Raw genomic sequence first — 22,179 nt, 5'->3', positions numbered from 1 at the left:
TGCTCCAGACCCTTTTATACCCAATCCATCTGTCCATTTATCCACTCAGCCCAATATGCATCCATTCACGCAGTCAGCCGCAAATTATGCAAATTGCTGCAAATTAGACCGAAAAAGTTTGGGCCAGAGGACACCACTTCACGCGGCTCCAGCACAGTCCATTCCGGAAATTACAAGGGCAATAGGTTCGCACCGAATGGTCTATTGTGGACAGGTGCATCTGGACAGCCGTTTCGGCTTGCTAAATTGTTTAAGAAACTGTTTGGAAGCCATCAAATACACAAGCTTTTCTTCAAAACATTTTATTTGTTAGATAGTTTTTAAAATTTTATAAAAACACTGATACAGAAAATGGTCTTCTGACTGTGACAAAACTATGGCTTGAACACCGATTTTGGTGCGATTTTTTATAAGATAGAAACCTTAAATTGAAGAATAAAATTTTTCTATTTTTGCTTTTTCTAAAATTATTTTTTTAAATTTTTATTTAGGATTTTTTTTTGATGTTTCAGATATGCATCACGCCCATGTAAAACGTTGTGTATAAGTATTAAAAATAAAACTTTTCTAGAAACTTGTCTCGATTGTTTTAAAATATCAAATATAACACATATTACTTAAGCAAAATGAATTTTCAATATAAACTTCTTGAAAATTACTATGCACTATTTTAATAATAAAATACTGTAAGATTAAATCATGATACTTAATATGCATCGTATTTGATATAATGATTTAATATTTAATTTTAAATATAAAATTCCATAGTCAGATATTTATTTTTACGATTCCATTTTTTTATCAGTGTGCATAACAAATATGTAACCAAGACATTCTATACACAAAATCGTAAGTTTTTGAAACCCAAATCCTTCATAAATAGAATCCCTACTGAACCACCCCACCTTTAGTTAATTTCGAACCATAACACTTCTGCGAAACCTGTTCGCCCCACCACAAGTAAGCCCATTTCGGTTTTGCCTACATAGTTTCACTTTGAGCTACCGCCATGGAAAGGTATCGAGTAGTGCGGGGCAGAGAGGGGATGATTGCTCGCAGGTGGCGTGTATTCAAATTAATAATGCCAAATTGATTATAAAACATTTGTCAATGGCAATCTGTTGGGGAATGACCCGTCCGGGAATGTCGGGTGTGGGCGGTGGGATCTACGGCGGAATAGAACTCACAGGCAGGCAGGCAGGCATCATGATGGAATATGATTGATATTGGGCGGTATAAATTATGAACAACAACGACAGTCGAAGAGGAGTTAGTCGGACCTTGGCATCCAGACCAACCTGATCCATCAGGGCAACCTGTCGCGACCTTGGCCGCTCGAAAAAAAAAAATAAAGCAAAAGAAAAAGTGCTGCCTAAGCCAAAAGATTTGTTCGTCAAGACGGCATAATTAAATTGGCTTCCGACCAGGTGCCATCAGCCGAGCAGGGGTCTTCAGGCTTTCGTTTCTCATTCAATTATGGCCAATTGGCATACGTCAAATCCAGCCCGTCAACCGCCATTTTCGGGCCGAGAAGCCTCGCCATTGTCAGCTTTTCGGTTCACAATATTCGCATATCGATTTGTTGCCGGGCTAATGCGATTCAATTTAACACATTTCATTTGAAAATAGAATTCCATTGCAAATTGCTGACCAATAGCCATAGGTCAAACCATCTCTATTATTTATTCTGGTCGCAGCCCACACAGCCAAATGTCAAGATTCGTTTTAATTGATTCGATTCCAGTGCAGTTTTGCGCGAATCCGGTTTTTATTTTTTAATAAAATCGAACCGAAGGCTTATTTAGTTTTTGTTCGGCTTTAATTAAAATAACTTAATCCTGGAGAGTACCAAAAAAAAATTATTTCTTTTAAAGCGTTCGGTTTATTTAATTCCTTTAAACGAAATGACAACTCGCGTTTTTTCTTTGCACATTTAGGCATAGTTTAATAATTTTTTGTATTCTTTAAGGTGTGCTGGGCCAACGGAAATGAGCGATTTGATACTCATTTCCGACAGCATTTAGATTAAAACATATGCAAATACTATCAGCTCGTTAACTTTTATTTGCTAGGCATTAACAAATACGAATTAAATAGAATGACAAAATTGTTTTGTTCTAACTTGATTCAAAATGACCATATAAATATTTTTCTCAGTAATTAATAAAGAATATTTCGTGTGGATGAGGCTTGTAAAAAAGGTATATTAAAACCAAAAAAAGGGGATACTCTTTGTGGCCCTCATTTTCAACAACTTTGGGAGTTCTTATAATTTGTTAAACTTGTTTCGTGTTCCTTACTTTGACTTTACATAAAAGAAAACCAGTAATTTTTGTTTAATTTGATTTGCTACTGGTACAGGATTCTTCATAAATCCTGGGCATATGAAAGAGCTGCCCAGATTCAAGTGGGGAATTTCTCCGATCTCAATCAAGTTCCCTTCCATTCAGAGCTGTTTATAGTAGGAAACTCTGCCAAGTTCATCCCACAACACTCGGATGCAGCGGCCCACGCAGAAATTGAGCTATCAAAGCCGGCATGGCCAAACCGTAGCAAAGTCGTCAAGTACGCGCTTATAAATAGCCCGATGCCCAAACAAATATATGAATGAGCCAGTCAGCGAGCGGCTGACTCAATCTCTGAAACGATTTTAACTGAAATCGAGCAAGTCAAGCGCAATTCTTAAAAAGAGCGAAAAGTCAACAGCAAGCTTGTCAACAGAAACAGTTTTTAGACTGACAAATAGGTTAAACGAAACAGGCAAAACGAACCAAATTTGAAGAAATTATTGAAATTTCAAAAAATATTTTAGATATTAAATTAAACATTTTTTAAAAAATGTACTTAAAAGTAAACTACTTCGGAGTCTTAAATTCTGAGATTAATTTAATAACATTTGTTTTTTTTTAATATCTACGGTGTATAAGAATATTTAATGATTTCCATTTATCATCAGTTTTGCACATGTAAATTAATTCTACCATCAATCAGTTTTGGCCTAAAGCGACCTATTTCAAACTTTTAAATAAACGGAGAAATATTATCGGAAAATTTTAAAATAAATCACCAAAATAAAATGATTTGTTGTGGATGTCAGGTACTTGTTAAACATAAAACTATAATTTGTTTTCAGTGTTAATGAAAGGGATTGGGGTGGGGGGAGAGGGGATAGGGGATGCGGGGGAAGGAAGGTGAGCAGCTGAGAGATGACGCCAACGTCGCTCAGCTGATTCTCACCTGAGTCAAGAGCAGCGGACTTATAAATAGCCCAAGCTCGTCTAGAATCCGACTCAGTTGAAATCGAACAGTACCAAGTGGAAAACGGAACCATTATCGAATTTACACATTTTTTTTATTTTTTATTTTACGTTGTTTATTTGCTCGGCGAATTTCGTCAGTTGTGCAAGTGTGTTCTAAGAACTTCAATCCCAAAATGGTGAGTTGCTGTGGGAAAATCCATATAAATACGCAGCTTAGGAGAAACTGTGTCAAATGTTCTTAAAAATCGTTGTTGTCAAAGATTAGATATTTGTTTTATAAATATTAAATATTATTTATAGTTTAGTAAAAATGCCGGCGAACATTCACAATTAAACACCATATTTTTTGTGAATTAAAGAGTATATAAATTTGAACTGCCCCAAGTTAACTTTGTTTATTGTTTTATATCTGTTTCTTTAATGCTCAAAGAAATTACGCACAAAGGTAAATAAAAAATGCAATCAGGTACTGCAACGTGAATGGAATATTAAAGTGGGTAACAGCACGTAAAACCAAAGCAAACATGATACAAAATAGCCCTGGCAACTAAAGGATTGCCCCCCTGCTAATTGAGAACTTGAGTTTTGGTCGTAATGTTTACTTCCGGCTAGCCAGACACAATGCCATATTTCAATTAGTGCTCGATGTTTATCGCTGGATACCCTAGGCGAATATTTATTCACCCAGGAACTTGAGTTTAGTAAGCGAAATGTGCAGATATGGACCATGACACAGAAAACCAAAAGAAGATAAGTGTAAATAAATGTAAACAAGTGGTCGCAAACTTACTTTTTGAAATGTATTTATGTATTTAATAAACTTAAACTAAGAATATGTCTTCACACCCACATAAAGTCAGCTAAGGCCACGAGCAATTTATTTTTTAAAGTGATTTTGAATTTGATTTGCCTTTTGTCTTTTCATTCTTTATTATGGTAGATCAATCACTCAAATTTTTTTAAGCTGTGCAAGTAAATAACAAACCTATTATTCATTTGGCATTTCACAAAGCTAGAAACCAATAAACATTAGGCACTCGAAGTGTTTTTTTTTTTTGTACCCACATTTCTAAGGTATGCAGTTTGGATTTTAAAAAAGGAAACGTCAATATCTTATTTGGTCATATCTTAACATGTAGCCGACTATTGCGTTACTTCTTGCTTAATAAATGACTTTTTTTTTAATATTTTGTTTAAATCAACTTATTATAAACATTTTAGGAATAGCCTCTTGAATGACTTCCTTTGAACAATGTAGTCGGATTACAAATTCCCCAACTGGATATACAAATTAAGAAATCTAATTTCCTCCCTCAGTGGAACATGCCCAAACCTTATACGTGGTGATCGACAACTTAGTTAATGCGAATCTGGCCTACCATATTGGTCGGTCAGAGCCATTCCATTTGCATATTCTCATTGTATTCCGATTTGATTCACTTTTTGCTCGAATTGAACTTCCAAAGAAGCGGACAACGAGTTTATCTCCAATGTGTCATCCGCAAACAATGATCATCGCCGCCTTAAACGTGAAGCCAAATCATCATCGATCGTCATCTCATCTCGTTCCCCGGGTATACCAAATATGGTGTCAAGTTACTTTCAGGCAGCAGCATCCCATTAAGCCGGCCAAACTAATGTTTGCCACCGATCGCCAAGCCAATTGTTATTGGGGTTTTTCAGATTATTTGCTGTCACTTCGGCACGATGACACACATATGTATGTTTATATATAATTGCCGGCTTGCTTTTCGCCGATCGAGAAGTTTGTTTATTTGAAATATTTTTATGTCTTAATTGCTTTCTTTTGACGATGGAATTTAATTTGCAAAATGCTTCAACTTTATAAATATGGCTTAAAATTTTAGTAAATGATCTTAGACGACCATCTTTTTTAAATACATAGGTTTTTGGCGAACTCAAGGTGTAGGCAGCTATATTTTATTTATTTAAAAAAAAAAAACCTAATTCATATTTGCTTGAAAAGCCATTTGTTAAAAATAAACATGATATTCGGTAGAAAAATTCCAGTCTATTACTCATACGCACTGTATTGCATTGATATGTATATGACTCATTCATGAAATCATTGTTATTGGAAGGAATTACTAAGTTCCACTAAGGAATAAAAGATTGGTTTTGTTGCTTTCGATAATGTCACTAGTTTACAAAGAATTTAAGAATATCAAAAAAAAAGTTTATTCAGAAAAATAAATAGCGACCCTCGTATAAATTATTGTGGCGGAAATATGTTTTTTACTGCGTTTTAAACTTGTAATTCAATTGTGGTAATATAATACATATTCATACATATACATATATTATAATACATATACTGTGAAGACAGTACACGTAGTGTGCGTGGGCCACTTCTATATACTAGATTTATAAAAAAACACATTCCAACGAGCTAAGCAAGTAGGGACGATCGCACCTTCAACATCCAAAACTTTTATCAAATTTTTGAAGAAAAATAATTTTGTTCTCGTGAGAGCGAATACAACATTTTCTCATTCCGCCTCCTGCAGTAAATATTTGAGCTTTGAATCTATTAAGGTATCCTCCAAATTGTTTCAAAATTATAGCTAAAATATGTATTTTAACTTTAATCTTTGATTTAAACTTTGAAAACTTGAGATTGCTTATTTTTGAGCATATAACATTTTGAAATTACAAAACTTCGTCACAAAATTTAATAAGTTGAAGATGCGTTCGTCACGACTTTTTACCAGTCTATTGATGTTATTATATAATTATAACATACAAACATATTGTATATTATACAAACTAGTGCAATCATTTTAGCCTAGTAAAGTGCCACCAATAATAGCCCACTTATTTCTCTTGCAGCAACAGCTCCTGGTCGTGGCTCTTGTGGCGGTGGCCATCACATCCTTGCCCCAACTGTCCCTAGGTAAAAAGATCGAGAAGCGTTGTGTGAACTGCTCGTACCGTACCTACTACACGTACGGCGACGGGCGATCCCTGCAGCGGGTTGTCTACCAAAATCCGGTCTACACACGTGGTACTTACACAATTTCCGTATCCGTATCCCAGCTTCGTAGTCGTATTCGGCACCAGCACAGCACCAGTACATAAGAGAGCACCGTGTACACCGTATTCGTAGTAGCTAACCCCTAACCAGAACATAGATTAGGCTAGAACACAGATCACGAGTCCACCTGCGCACCACCTCACCATTATTCCAATGCTCCGTTTCTCCCCCGAACAGCCCAATCCTACGGATGCAGCGGCAGTCCGTGCGGCGTGAATGCCGTGTGCCAGGAGGCCGCCGGAGGACGTCCGGTCTGCTCCTGCCCGCCAGGATTCAGCGGTAATCCGCTCACCCACTGCAATCGCGGCGAGTGCCTGGACAATGTCGAATGCCGCGGCGACCTGCAGTGCAAGGACAATCGCTGCGTTAATCCATGCGTGGGTGCCTGTGGCATTGGCTCCAATTGTGAAGTGAGTGGCCCTGCTGATTCGTTGATTCGCTGATTCGCTGATTTTATAACCCCATCCCATCCCATCCCACCCCATCCCTTCCCTTCATTTCAGGCCCGCAACCACGTGGCCGTGTGCAGCTGCCCGGCGGGCTACAATGGTGACCCCTACCACGCCTGCCACCTCAACGATCCTGGTGAGTGCCGCCTAAGGCATGGCCTTTGCCATGCATATGTATGTATGCCCCAAATGGTCAAACTGGTCTTCAATTGGGTAGTTTTTGAATTACAAACATGATCCCACTTGAGGCAGGGCAATTTGATTCTTTCGAATATAAATCCAAACACTCAGATTAAAAAACAGTTTTGCAAGCGAACTGCGTGTGCTACGGACTTACTGGTATTTAGCTGGACTTGTTGTTAAACAGAAAGCAATATAAATTTATCCCGCCAAAATAATTTATTATTAGTTAATAATGTAAAGCTATGAGTTGCAATCTTTATAAATAATTGAAGCTATACCCTGGTACTCATTCAACAAAAATGATATCAAAATGGATCGGAAACGTTAAAATTTTAACACACTAGTTATTTTATAGAACATTTATTTGAATAATATTTTCTTCATCTATTTTCATAAATTTTTTTTAACTTAAATTTGTATTTCATCTTATATGTTTGTACTTTCTTCAACTAACAATTTTGTATGATCATTTATTCATTTATTACGGTTATACGCTTAAAACTTAATCATTCATTGTCATCTGACAAAGTACTAATCAATTAAGTAAACAAATTTTAATATTACATATTTTTTTGCTTTATATACTATTTTTTTAATATTATTTATACTACTTGTTTTCTATTATCTATTATTTACTCACCTCTAAGCTCATATCCATATTTAGGTATTATCTCTTATTCCCAATAATATTTTCAGATATTACGAAAAGCACATTTTTAATTGTCTTGATTTTGATTTAAGTTTCGATCAGTTTTTTTTTAGCCATTTAAAAACTAATAAAAAATCAAATTACAATGCGTCAATCAGTTTAATATTATTCTTAAAAAAAGTACAATAATCCGATTCGCATTGTTAACGTCATGTAAATGAAATACAATTTTTTGATCAAAAGGGTCTTTTAAATTTTAACAATGACTGAAAAAAAGAGCCTTGGCAACCTGACTTAAAGGTTAAACGAAACAGGTTTAAGTCCAGTGGGACAAGTTTTTTTTGGCAGAGAATAAAAAACCCAATTAAAGATTTAAGAAACCAAAAATATTTTTGTAATTGGGCGTACACAGTAGTGCAAAAAGGAAACAAAATTTTAAGGGAACTAAACAATAAACTAACAATAAGCAAAAAACATTGATGAAAACATGTTATTGGACAAACAGATTAATCAACAAATTAGTGAACCATTTGTGAACAACATATAAAACAAACATAATGTGGGATTACGTTTGTTCCGGAAACCCACAGATATGATTGACAGTACATCAGATAATTAGCCATCGTTGTTAAGCGAATATATTTAGCGTACTGTTAGTAAGTGTTGAAAGCCATTGCTTTGACGTCGCGAATCCAACTGGTGTTGCCCAAATCAAGCCAAATATATCAGCAAAAACAGGGGGCTGGGCACCGAAGCGTGTGGGATTGGCGTGCATATTATTATTAAGCGCACAATGATAATAACAATAATAATAATAATCCATGACACACAACCAACGACTGAATGTCCGCCCAACACTCGCCCAGAATCGCACTTGGGGCCTTTGTAATTTTATGGTAATTAGTGGGGCATTTCGTTTCATAATTGTCAAGATCAAGGACGCAGGCGTGTGGGCGAGTGGACGAGTGGGCAAGAGCCGAGCCCCAAGGCCAACGGCTTTCCGTGAGCTGAGCACCGACTACTGACGACCGACGACTGACGACTGACGACTGACTACCAACGACCAGCCACCGACGGAAAAGTAGCCCCGGGGAACCAAGTCAACATCCGATTATGGCTCTTTGCAGTGCAGATCCGCCACCGAATTCAGGTAGCAGTCGTCAGTTAATGTGTGCAAGCCGAATGGAAGCTACACCGAAAACCATTGCAGTTATTCTCGAAAATTATTTATATTTGTAAACCCTTGCAACCCTAAAAAAATATATATATTCTTGATCAGTTTAGTGGTCAGTGCTTTTAAAGTTTAAAGCTATCTGCATGAAACTTTCCCAAAAGTTATCTTTCTATTGCAGGTAGTACATAAGTCCGAACGAGTCGGATCGGTCGACTATAGCATATAGCTCCCATGGGAACAATCGGAAAAATATATGAAAAAAATTTAGTTTAAGTTTAAATTTCATCAACATTGGACGACTACAACATAAAGCTCCCATGAAAACAATAAAAATATTTAAAAGAAAAAATTGTTTTCAAATTCAATTTTTTATTTTGCAATTTTTTTTTAATTCTTTTGACTTGTTATTAATTTTACAGATCAGAACTACGCTTTTAATTTTATTAAAATCGGGAAACGATATCATATAGCTGCCATAGGAACTATCGAATAATTGAGCTGAAAATCATAGCTTCAATGTTTTTAAACATATACGCAAGTAAATCATAATTTTAATGTTTTCAAGAATTTTTAATTTTTGCAATTGCTGCAAGGGTATATGAACTTCGGCTTGCCAAAGTTTGCTTCCTTTTTTTTTCAATTGATGGGCTTGCCCAAATTTTGAGATACACTTGCGTAGGCATAACTTTTTTCTCTGATTTTTATAGTTTCCGAGACTTTGACGTTTATACAAGATTGACTCGGCTATTGATACTGAATACGCGATTAAAATAGAACATTTTAAGTTAACTCCTTTAGCTTGCTGTATAAACTGTTAGTTGTTATTTTACTTCATCCCATCAGGGGTAATGAACATATACTACGAGTGGTACACACAACGTGTGCAATAGAAGGGATCTTAAAAGGTCATCAATTTCGTGTCAAGGCTCCGGCAGCAATGTTTATAACAAGGTGTTATTCTTGATTTAGTACGACCGTATGACTCTGTTCAATTCTGGGCGCCCCTTCACCTCAGTCAACCCGCTGTCAGCATCCGCTGTCGCAGTTGCTGTTGCTGCCCAATTTTTGATTTATGCCGGGGTCATATGACTTAGGTTCCGGGGCGAAGTTCGGTGCCCAAAAAAAAAAGCCGTCAGTCGGGCAAATAATTGGGGGACAGGCACTCGAAACGGAAAAATAGAAAATCATATTCAAATAGCCAGCGCTCATTTATGCGCATATTTTTGGTCCTCACTTATATTTTTTTGCTTTTATTTTCACTCCAATTGTTGTTTTTCAGTCGTTGTTCATGATGATGATGATGTTGATGTTGATGATGATGATGTCGATGGTGCGGTAAGCAAGTCGAGGAATTATTTTCCGTTGTTTTCCGTTCCGATGGCAAAAGTTTCGCCATTATCAGGCCTTTTCTTTCGCATTTCCTTTCGACATAATTTGTGAGGAGTACCAATTTTCCAGCGCAAAGAAAATGTATTGTAATGAAATCTCGAGTTTATTTTGAAAATCGATTTCACAATGTCTTAAGAACCAAGTGAAGCAATTTTCCCTTAAATCCAATCCCCCTTTTCAACAGCTTTAAGTTTGGACTGCATAAGATAGATTTATTTTAATAACGGACATAAATATTCCATTGAAAAATGCTTACCATCAAATTATTTCTTATATATGTATGTACAAACAAGAAAGAAAATTAAATCACCATACATATGTAGTAGTAGAAGTGAATGCTTTTGGATGTTCCAGCACATTCTCAGCCCTTAACTCACGTTATTTTATGCTTCCGCTCCTCAGAATACGTGAACGGAAAGGAATCCTGAGGGCGGAAAAAGGAAACTCAAGCTCCTCCCACTCCCTGTAGAGTGTTCATACACAATTATTGTTTTCAAGTCAGTTGCTAATTGGAAATGCAAATAAATATTGTATTTCATTGGGAATTGCATGCAGGCTAGGGACACTTTTAAAGCAGCACAGGAAAGGATGCAAGTTAAATCAAGAAAATAAATATCGGGGGTCAGTTAAGGTGCAGAAATCGAATAGAATTGGAAAATGCCAGAGAAAGAACACGAATCCCAAGTGAGCAATCAACAAAGAAATTTAATTTATTACAGCCACACAAATTGGTTTTTGGTGGCACACCAATATTTGTTTTAAAATTCCGAACATAACAAATAAATTCTTTCATGCTATGGGATGACTTTAAATTTTATTTTGCTTTTTCAGTCAACACGGTGTTGTTACCTAATGTTTGAATTTTAACTACTACAAAATTGCAACGTACGTTTCACAAAATCTGCCAAAACGTGGGCACAAAAACAAATATTTTATTTATTTTTTTGTTTATATCCTTGCAGAAGGTATTATAATTTCAGTCAGAAGTTTGCAACGCGGTTTAAGTTTCAATGAAATTGGCCGACTATATCATATAGCTCCCATGGAAACAATCGGAAAGTTAAAACAAATAAATGAAAAAAATTTATTTATCTGCTTTTTTGTTTTTCGGACATAGTAAATGTTTAATAATTTAGAATTAAAATTACATATATGGCTTGCGTTGAAAATAATCATATCTTCAATGATTTAAAACATATACGCATATAAACCGAAATTACGATGTTTTAAAGAATATTTAATTTTTGCAATAAGGTATATTGACGTCGGCTTACCGAAGTTTGCTACGTTTTTTGTTTCACTCTGTGACATGGTAGATATTAGTTATTGGGCTACATACATGTGTTTCGGTCATATCTTTTTGTAGACACAAAAATGTTTAAAATCGGGCTATTATTTTAGAAGACAGAGAGAAATAAGTGTTAGCGGGGGTATGGTGGTGGTGTTCTTCTTCTGGTGTTGGCAATGCAGGTCGACAGATGGCGCCACCTAAACCGCGATTATTTCGTAGGGGAGCGTTTAGTTTAAAATTTTCAATAGGCTTTTTTTTTGTTTTAAATTTTTTTCCTTATCCTGTTTATTTCACAATCAAAACCGTTTTATAAAGTTAGCCAAAACGCCTGATACGTAATATGTTTTAAATAAAAACGACAAATGAAAGCTTACCAATGACTAATGCAACCCCATGCCTCCACAGAGGAGCAGTGCCATCCGAGTCCGTGCGGCGTGAACACCAAGTGCGAGATCATCAACGGCGTGCCCACCTGCTCCTGCGTGCACGGCTACGTGGGGAATCCGCTGAGCGGGTGTCGCCACGAGTGCGACCACGACGGCGACTGCACGAGCAGGGACATGTGCAGCAACTTCAAGTGCGTGCCGGCGTGCGGCCAGTGCGGCACGGGCGCCACCTGCCGGACGGTCAGCGGACACCGGGCGGTCTGCGAATGCCCCAAGGGCTACATCGGCAGTCCCTACTCGGAGTGCCGGCCGGAGTGCTACGGCGACGCGGACTGTCCGGCCGGACGGCCCGCCTGCTTCTACGGCATCTGCAAGAACACCTGCGATGGCGCCTGCGGCGTCGGCGCCGACTGCAATCTGCGCGGCCTGACGCCCGTCTGCAGCTGCCCCCGCGACATGACCGGTGACCCCTTCGTCCGCTGCCGCCCCTTCACCAAGGAGGACCTCTGCGACCCCAACCCGTGCGGCACCAATGCCATCTGCGTGCCCGGCCACGACAACACCGGCCGGGAGCGGCCCGTCTGCAACTGCCTGCCCGGCCACACCGGCAATCCGCTGAGCCACTGCTCCCGGGTGAGTCAAGGATACCGGCAACGGTAGCGTTAGCGGAACCCAGCCCCTTTAAAACTAACATTGTGTTCGAAATAATAGTACTGGGATTGCTAGCAAAGACATTGCAAAATAATAGAAGCTTTTGTTGCTCATGGACATAACAATCAAAAATAGTGTAAAAGCAACTTTTGAAAATTATTCTTATATTTTCGTGATGCTTATGCTATAAACTAAATGGGGCAAATATAAAACTCTACAATTACCATAGGTAAAATACCTAAAGACATCTTTAAAAAATATACAATATTTTTTTATTTCCTAATTTATAACTCAGGTCAGATATTTTCAATATTTTCTTTCCAATTCCAAGTTCAGGTGTACGACGATTTTTGGTTATTTCCTTAAATTCCTAAAAAATCATTTACTTCGTTTTACTTTTCCCACTACTATTATTTTGACCACAGTTGTAAAACAAATTTTGTATGTTGCCACTTACCTTATGCATACCATCAGCTCTATTTTCCGTATATTTATAATTTTTCAATCAAAGCAAATATTTTATATTTAGTTAAACATGAAATAATAATACAATGATAAGAAAATTGCATAGTAAAAATAAATATCTGGATATGAATTTTAAATTAATATTAAAATTAAATATTTAATCATTATATTAAATAAAATGCATATTAAATTGCATGAATTAATATTTAAAAATTAAAATTAATGTGGAAACTGTTGAATTTATAAAGTTTCTCTTTGATCTAAATGCATTTTAATTTTTTATTAATCAATTATATTTTCATATATTAAAATCAATTTCAAAAATAGTCAAATGCAAATTTTGTAAAAATTTCAATATTTTTTTATTTAAAATAACATAAACCGCAATACTTAAATTGAGTACAAAATAGTTGGACTTTCTACGTTTTTTGTTACCAGTGTACCATTTGACCATGACTTTTTCCTGCTCCTCAGTAGGCTTTTGTACAAATATTCGCCTTTCCCATTGCAGGGTGAGTGCCTGAGCAACAACGAGTGTCCCGACCACCGCGCCTGCATCAACTACCAGTGCATCGATCCCTGCATCGGCAAGTGCGCCACTGGCGCCAGCTGCGAGCCCAAGGCCCACCTGGCGGTCTGCCGCTGTCCGCAGGGACAATCCGGCGACGCCCTGGTGTCCTGCCGCCAGACGCGCACCTTCCCGGTGGCCAAATACCACTGAGGAGGAGCAGCCCGGAGGAGTCGTCCCTGCAGCCGCACTGCCTGCCAGTCCAGTCACCTTTCGTCCCTGCCTACCTTATTTCCCGATTTCCCATACTAGTCGTTGCATTAACCTCGAACTCTCTCTAACTGAAGCGAACAAAAATGTGTTGACAACCACAAATAACACGATTAAATAATAATTAAAGTTATAGTATTTCACTGGGCGGATGCATTTGTGGCGCAGGCGTTACGACAAATAGTTTCTAAATTAAAAGGAAACTAATAGGGTATAGCTTCGATGTTATTTAGCATATACATGTAAAACTCGAAATAAAGACATTTTTTAGATTATTGGAAATACATTTTTAATTGTACTCAGACGACTGTATCATATAGCTGTCATAGTAACGATTCAAAAATTCTAAGGGAAATCGTTAGACATACAAGTACGCATAAAAATCGAAAAAAAAAAAATTGTTTTATATAATACTATATTTTTGTAATAGATGCAAGGTTTTATAAGCATTTTTAGATTGATATTTTGATTTTAAAAGAAATAATTTTGAATTCAATTGTCAAATATTTGTTATTACCCATGCATTTTTTTATCAGTGAGATTTTGAGAATTATAAAAGCTAGAAAATCACGTAGTCCAATTTTATTTAAAACGCCCACACACTTTTCCATCCACAAATCCCGAAATTCTGTGGCACCCACATTTTTGATGTTAGAAAAAAGAAAAGTGGGCAGAATATATTTATTCTGTAAATATATTTATATATATACATATATATTTATATGTATATATACACCGAAAATAATCCGAATTAAACAGCAAATATACGTAACTGATATCTGATAGTCGAGGTACTCGACAACAGCATATTTGGTACAAAATATATGTTTTTTTATTCATGCAGTCTTTTCCCATGAGTTTGTTGCACTTTCTGCAGCAACACCAGTAACTAGGTAATTGTTTGTAGTATTTAAACTCAGTACATATTCATTTGATTTGCGGGTATAGTCTAAAATATCTATGTAAATACACTTGGATATACTAAAAATTATATGCCTACGGTGTTTTCAAGAAGTATAGTGTATAAAACCTGTTAAAAGACAAAAAAAAAGTTTCCTTGAATATAAGTAAAGCATATTTTTTCTAACTTGAAAATGTAATTTTGACATTTGACAGTCTGCCGCCAAAAAGTATGCAATTATCTTTTAGAACTGAAGGACACTGAACTACACAGATATTATTTCGTTGAAGATCGCTCCAGCATATTTGTGTTTTTTACATACAACAAAGACAGCAATTTAAAAGATCCTTCAAATACAAAGACATAAATTGTATTGTAGTCTAATTTAGGAGACGGCATATTATTCAAAGTATAGTTGCTTGCTAAAATTATGTTTTTGAAATTAAAAGTCGTAATGATGTCATATCTTGATATTCTCCCTACAGGTTTTAGAGTTTCTGAGTTACTTTTAATCAAACTGAGAGATAAATGTTGTGTACACATTAATTATAGGGTTGAAAGTCCATTTAACTTCCTGTTATATACTGTTGCACGAAATCAATATACCTTGACTTACTCTAAAAGTAACTGAAAATTTTGTATTTTTTGTTTTTAGTTATGCGGAATTTATTTTACAACAAAATATGTTTTTGGGAAGGCCAATCTATATTTTTGGGTGTTGGATTTCTGATTCTCTTGCTATTTGAAAGTCAACACACAAAGTAATCCACACTGGTGTTGATAGTAAATGACAGTTTCATACTCAGCGTCCCAAAATTATTTAGTAAAAAGAGGTGTTTTTATCGAGCAGCCAAAACCATTTGAAAGCTAGTTTTAGGCAGTCACATAAAAAAATAAGTTGTCAAACAGGTTGTATAGTTAATCCAATCATGGAATGGCAGTAACAAGATCAAATTAATTCTTAATAGCGTAATGCGGCATTCGAAGGCAACGAAAAGAAAAGTTTTCTGAGATTCGGGATTTTAGTTTGATATAAATTAATTAATTATTTTTTTTCGGATTTAGCGTAATTTAAACTGACTTATGTAAGCTTAGCACATATGAAACTGTATATAAAGTTCAACAAAGGGAAATTAAAACAAATTAGCTTTTCTTAGATTTCGCCTTCTTTTTTCCTTTTAATTTTTAAAACTATAGTGTGTGGAGTTAAGAATAGCGATCGGAAGCCAATACATTTGTGTTTTATCTCACCTACATATATGTATGTATATATATATAAATTTTGGTCGAACGTTTTGCTTTCGAGTAGTTTTTATACCTTATTGATTGGATTTCTTGTTGTCGCTTTTGTTATTGTAAATACAATTTTCCGTTTAAAATATAAATATATTCTTGTACATAAATATGCGATTTGTTTAAATTTTGTTTATGTATATATTAATATGTATATAAATTGCTAAATACATTTAATTGCGCTTTACACTTTTACACTTTAATTTACGGCTATCTGGCATTATTCCGAATAAAAACACAGGAGGAAAAAAAAACAAAACAAAAAAAATTGTTGTCTCTAGTGGGTGTGTGGGTGTGGGTGTGTGTGAGTGTGAGTGTTGTTGTGTTGTTTGTTGGTGTTAAGCTATGTCTATGTGAGTGAGTGGTGTGTGCCGTGTCGTACGCCAAGAACCCTACAAACTAAGCGCCCCACAACGATTCCATCCGCCCCCAGACTTGATCCAGGTCCTGGTTCTGATTCCGGTTCCAATCCCCGTCCCGCCGCCGCCGCCGCCGCCGCCGTCGCCGTCGGTCCAGTTGCTATGCCAGCTCCCGTGCCGGAGCCGCTTTCACCTGCAGCACTTCCCACCCTTGGTGCCCTTGGGATTGGGCTTCAGGTGGAGCGTGTCCTTCTGCTGCTCGTTGGGGGAGGTGCGCAGCTTGTGGTCGAGCACCTGCCGCGTGATCGACAAGAACATGTTCTCCACGTTGATGTTGTCTTTGGCAGATGTCTCGTACAGCTCGATGTCCATTTGTTTTGCGAACCGCTGCGCGTCCTCCGTGATGACCACCTTCCTGTCCGGATCATCGTTCTTGTTGCCCACTGTTGGGGATTGAGAGCAGGTTCATATTAAAGAACATTGCAATGGGTTGCCGATCGCTGATCGATTGGGCTCACCTAATACTTTCTTGACTACGTCGCAGTTGTTCTGGATCTCCTCCAGCCAGCGGCGTACGTTCGCGAAGGACTCGCCGTTCGTGACGTCGTAGACGACGATGACGCCGTGGGTGCCGCGGTAGTACGTGCTGGTGATCGTCCGGAAGCGCTCCTGGCCAGCCGTGTCCCAGATCTGCAGCTTAACGCGCATGCCCTCTATGTCCACAGTGCGGATCTTGAAGTCCACGCCGATGGTGGTGATGTAACTGCCCGAGAATGTGTCGTCCGAGAACCGAATGAGAAGTGACGACTTGCCCACGCCTGCGAGGGATCGGATTGAAAGAGAGGATTGGATTACTAAACATGCATATTACTGGGCGTATGATTGGTCTATGAGTGGTCATTAACATATGAATGTCTGGGTAGGGATATTCTGCTGATCCGGTTACCGCCGCAGCTAGTCTTCTCGGATATCACCGTGTATATCCTGGCGATGCGTCAGCATTTGTCATGTCAGCTTCAACTAGAAACGACAGCACACTGGGCCAGATTGTCTTTTTTAATGCCAAAAAAAGCATTCTATCATTTTCAGTAAAAATGTATTTTGTTAATGTAAATACTACTTTTGCCGTAAATTAAAAATATTTTAAAAAATTGTATAATTCAATTAAGAAAAAATAAGATAGGGAATAAGTTTATACCTTTTATGCACAGGTTACTTAAAAAAAAAAAAAATGTTGAACTTAGTGGTAAAAAAAAAACAAAAAAATAAATTCTGCCAAGCTTAATTTTTAAAATGTAATAATGTAAATGTTTACTTCAAAATGTAATGATTAATTAATTTTTGTCACTTTTTTATTTTCTATATTTAAAGCCCAGTTTAAGGTAAGCCTTTAAATTATTTATTGAGGTTAAGATTGATTTCCGACATTTTTAAGCTGCTTTCGAAAAAATATTTTGTATTAGTAATTAAAATTAAACAAAACGCTGATGAGGGTAAACAAATATTTAAAATAAATAGATAAACTAATGTATCATTGATACGAATATAAAAAACAAAAACTCTGACATATGTTTATATTAAAAAAAAAAAAATTTAAAAACAATATTACTCATTCATCATGCTAGCGTAATTGTTTTAAACATATTTGCACATATGTACCTACATATACATATGTATGTGCATATAAACTTGTACATCCTAAAGTTACAACTCTATATGATTATTAGTGGAATTTTTACGGAAAAAAAGGGAAAAGCAGGAATTGGGGACAAAATAAAATTTACACCTGCCAACGGTGCTATTTTTAAGCACCTGGTCTGGGAAAGTCTGGGAAAGCCTGGGAAACTCACCGCTATCGCCGATTATTAGCAACTTGAACAGATGATCGAAGCCGCGTGCCATTTTCCTTGTTTTTTTGCAAGTGCTTGGTATTTACAGTTAGTCGAGTCGAACAATGCAAAATATTAATTTTTGTTTTTTGCTGCCTGCTCCCACTCACACACACTCTCTCTCTCTCTCTCTCTCTCTCTCCCCCGCTCTCTTACTATGGCCCTCTTGCTCGCACTCGTGCAGCCGGCTGAATATTTGAGATAAACTGTTGTTCTTTCTGGCTGCGGATTTGTTGTTATTTCTGCTGTTGTTGTTTTTGCTGTGTGATAAGCTATTGTTATTAGTGTTGTTGCGTTTGCGAGTTAATTTATGTAAGTGTTGTTGCCGCCGCCGCCTTGTTATTTAATTTCCTTTGATTAATTTTTTTCGGCTCCTCAGCTGCTATTGTTGTTCTTGCTGTTGTTTTTTCGTCTTTTGCCGTTTATCAGCACATTTTCAGAAAGAAAACGAGTAGCATACTCAATGCATTCCGAATGATTGGCTTCTGGTAGATAAACCGCGATTAAATGCCGAAAGTTGGCTGGAAAATTGGCAAAGCTCGACTCCCTCGCAATCGTCCGCCTCGCTTGCACACTCGCACACAGTCACACAACTCGCACTCACAAAGCACACACACACAGGAGCTGACTGTTGAATTTTGTGTAAATGTTCTCCGAATTTCTTGGCGGTCTTGATTTTTCCGAGTTTTCGAGTTTTTTTGCAACGCTGGGCGGACGGGGAAAACGGATTTGTGGGCGTCGGCGTTTCGGATTAATTTCTCCTTAATTCATATTCTGGATAAACTATTACTAACGCACCCACACACATACAACCCTAGAGGTGGAGAAACATCGATGACCATGTCGATGTCATTGATGTTTTTAAATATCGGTAAAACCGATTTTTGGCAAGCCATCATCGAAGTTTCCATCTCTACCGAGTATGGTCACTCGAACTGCGAAAATGGTCAGCCCAAAAAGTACCACTCCGGTTCTTGACTGTTTATTGTGGGGTTATGACACTGCGTTGTTGGGCTCATTTATTGACGGATTTATTGAAGCTCAGAAAAGGACAACTATATGGATATTGCTGAAAATTTTGTTCGTAATAAGTCCACGGTCACACTGGCTTTTAAACGTTAAACTCAAATTCTTTTGTATGCATTAGGATGCATATGTACTTGTACTCGGAGCTATCGTGATTAATTACTGTTTCGAATTACGATTTTAATTTTATAGAATTTGGACAACGATATCGTTCGTTGAATATATAAATGGATATAAACTTCGGATTGCCGCACTTTACTTTATTTATCATCATTTAAAAAAAAGGCCAATAAGTGAAATTGTATCTTTAGAAAGTAGTTTTTATTGAAAACACTGTTCGTCGACTTAGTAGGCTTAGACATTAAAGCGAGAAATTGAACTGAAAAATGTCACGTGTACTTCAATTTAAACTTCAAAGAAAACTTTTACGTAGCTTAGTATGCAATCAGAAAGCGAACATTGCGAAAGTAAATTTTAAGAGTGAAAACTTTGTTGTTGACTTTATTTTTTCAATTCAAATCGCGATTGCAAGACTGTGCGTTGACCATCTGGCAACGCTGTCCCGACCAGGTTTGCCTTCGATTGTGTGGTGTGCCACTAGCGCGCGACGCGCCTCAACGCTCCGAAAATTTCGGAAATTTCGGAATTAGTTGTGTTTTTAAAAGAAGTTTCGAGGACCGCAACGCATCGACCATGACGATGTGCGTGTTGTGTCGCAGCAGCGAAAATGAGGAGTTGGCCTTCGGGCCCGTCCTTTCGGAGGGAAGGATAACGGTGCACCGCAACTGTCTGGTAGGTGAACCGAGTTCCCAGTTCCGAGTTCCAGAGAACTCCAGCTAATTTGCCTGCTTAGAGGCGCCCCTAACCATCCGCATCTTGAAATTCCTGCAGTACCTGAGCTCCAATCTCGTCCAGCGCGGCAACCAGCGCCACGGCATCCTACGCTTCCTCGAGGAGGACATCCTGGCGGAGGCGAAGCGCTGCCGGCCGCTCACCTGCTGCTACTGCCACCGCGCAGGGGCCAACATCGGGTGCTGCAAGAACGGATGCCGGCGCACCTTCCACACCAAGTGCGGCATCAGCAACCTGGCGCAGAACCAATTCCGCGACACCTTCAAGTCCTATTGCCACCAGCATGTGCGCCGCAATCGCCAGCGTCCGCCGTCGGAGGCGGAGAACTGCATCATCTGCCAGGAGCTGCTGGTCGCCGAGGGAGGTCGCTTCAGCGTGGTGACCTGCCTCACCTCGCCGTGCTGCCGCAACGGCTGGTTCCACCGCAACTGCCTGCAGGAATACGCCAACACCGCCGGCTACTTCTTCAAGTGCCCCCTGTGCAACAACTCGAAGGAGTTCCACGACGTGGCCCTGATGGGCATCTCGGTGTCGAATCAGTGAGTTTCATGAGGTTCCACAGTAGTTCCCTTCATCTAACCACCATCTCCTCTATGTCCACCCAGGGACGCCAGCTGGGAGACCGAGCCAAATGCCTTTGCAGAGCAACTGCTGCGCGATCAGGCCTGCACGGCCGTTTTCTGCAGACAAGCTGCGGGGCGACTCGGCGACGTTGGGTCGCTGCTGTACTGCAACCTCTGCGGCTCCAATCCAGTGCACTGCTACTGCACCAACCCCGTCGACGGCGACTATGTCTGCGGCGTCTGCTCGGTGGTCTCGCCCGTGGTCTCGCCCGTCACCCGGCCTCCCACCCCGGCCGTGGTAACGGCTGACGAGGACAATACCGACAGCGACGACTTCGAGTTGATTGCCCAATTCCCCCAACTCCGCGCGATCGTGTCCAGGAGCCAGCTGAGCGGTGGAAACGACGACAGCGCCATGAACAACACACGCGATCCCGTCCACTCCAAGCTGAGCGCCTCCGTCTGGGATGATTCCGACACCGAGGACGACGAGGACGTGTTCCGCCGCGTGGTCGAGATCGAGGAGCAGAGTCGGGCGACCGGGAGGGCCAATGAGGAGCCCTCCACCTCTGGGGCCAGTGAAACGCCTGTCCAGCCACTTGCTGGAATTGGGCTGGCCAATGTTGTAGTCTCAGCGTCACCAAGATCCGTCCCAAGCCCGCCGGGAACTTCTGCAGCCACTGCACTTGGACGCAGAACCAGCTCTACTTTGGCAACAGCATCGTCTGGCTCTGAAAAGGTGTCACCTCCACGTCCACGTGCAGGACGCAGATCCAGCTCTACTTTGGCAACAGCATCGTCTGGCTCTGAAAAGGTGTCACCTCCACGTCCACGTGCAGGACGCAGATCAGCAGCCAGATCAACAGCAACATCGGGAGCTGAACCGCGTCGCAGCAGCGCCAGACTGCAGGCACTGGAAAACCAGGAGAACGCCAAGCCAGAAAAGGAGGCCTCACCTGCTGGCTGCTCCTCCTCCAACGCCGCTGCTCCCACTCGGCGTTCCCTTCGCTCGCGGCGCACGCTGCCAGCCAGGATGCCTGAGCCAGGGCAAAAGGAATCTGATACAAGTAAAGAGCGCGAGCCCAAGAAGCGCCGTGTGTCTCCTGCGCCAGCTGCACGGCCAACAGGCAGGCGCCCCCTGCGCCCCTTGACGCCAGAGGCCACCGCCAGTCGCTCCAATGGGCGGACACTGCGTCGCAGGACTGTGGCCGCTCCCAATTCCAGTCAACCCCAACTGGGCAACCTGGACGTGTCCTGCGTGGCCAACAGAACCCGCCAGCGCCTCCCTGCCCACCTGGCCAGCCGCAAGTAATTCCGGATCGGTCCGAGAGATAGCTTACATTCCATGTACAGCACACTGACCAGGCTGCGGATCCGAATGCGTGCGTTTGATCCACAGCTGAGCTTCTATTTTTAATTTTACGACTGACCATAGAAAACCATTCAATATACTTTAAAAACCAGATCTGACTGCATTATAGGTATCTATAGGCATGGACCTTATAAGTTATTCAATAAAAACTACGTTGTATTATACAATTGCACTTATTGACCTTTTCAATGATA

The 22,179-nt window shown here is 39.4% G+C and overlaps 3 protein-coding genes across 4 annotated transcripts; 2 read left to right on the top strand and 1 right to left on the bottom strand.

Annotated features, from left to right (window-relative positions):
• Positions 1-3,289: 3,289 nt before the first annotated feature.
• Positions 3,290-13,859, top strand: LOC128264511 (neurogenic locus notch homolog protein 1). 2 transcript variants are annotated; one of them, XM_053000025.1, is made up of 6 exons: positions 3,290-3,436; positions 6,111-6,174; positions 6,493-6,725; positions 6,819-6,900; positions 11,856-12,469; positions 13,464-13,859. In XM_053000025.1, exons 1-6 carry the CDS (start codon positions 3,434-3,436, stop codon positions 13,671-13,673), a joined length of 1,206 nt encoding a protein of 401 aa, XP_052855985.1. In that variant the 5' UTR covers positions 3,290-3,433; the 3' UTR covers positions 13,674-13,859. The 2 variants fall into 2 exon arrangements, with proteins under 2 accessions (XP_052855985.1, XP_052855984.1); XM_053000024.1 differs by having other exon boundaries at positions 6,111-6,285.
• A 2,137-nt stretch (positions 13,860-15,996) lies between these two features.
• On the bottom strand, positions 15,997-19,010 carry LOC128264525 (ras-related protein Rab-35). Its single transcript, XM_053000045.1, has 3 exons — positions 18,134-19,010; positions 16,802-17,101; positions 15,997-16,726 (listed from the first exon to the last, which is right to left on the bottom strand). The coding sequence occupies exons 1-3, from the start codon at positions 18,183-18,185 to the stop codon at positions 16,473-16,475; spliced, it is 606 nt and encodes a 201-aa protein (XP_052856005.1). The 5' UTR covers positions 18,186-19,010; the 3' UTR covers positions 15,997-16,472.
• Positions 19,011-19,643: 633 nt separating this feature from the next.
• Positions 19,644-22,152, top strand: LOC128264508 (pineapple eye protein). The gene is made up of 3 exons (XM_053000020.1): positions 19,644-19,990; positions 20,090-20,589; positions 20,656-22,152. The coding sequence occupies exons 1-3, from the start codon at positions 19,892-19,894 to the stop codon at positions 21,923-21,925; spliced, it is 1,869 nt and encodes a 622-aa protein (XP_052855980.1). The 5' UTR covers positions 19,644-19,891; the 3' UTR covers positions 21,926-22,152.
• The last annotated feature ends 27 nt before the right edge of the window (positions 22,153-22,179 follow it).

The sequence above is a fragment of the Drosophila gunungcola genome, unplaced genomic scaffold (assembly GCF_025200985.1).
Source record: "Drosophila gunungcola strain Sukarami unplaced genomic scaffold, Dgunungcola_SK_2 000072F, whole genome shotgun sequence".
Lineage (NCBI taxonomy): Eukaryota > Metazoa > Arthropoda > Insecta > Diptera > Drosophilidae > Drosophila > Drosophila gunungcola.
This window is presented reverse-complemented; position numbering and strand designations above follow the sequence as displayed.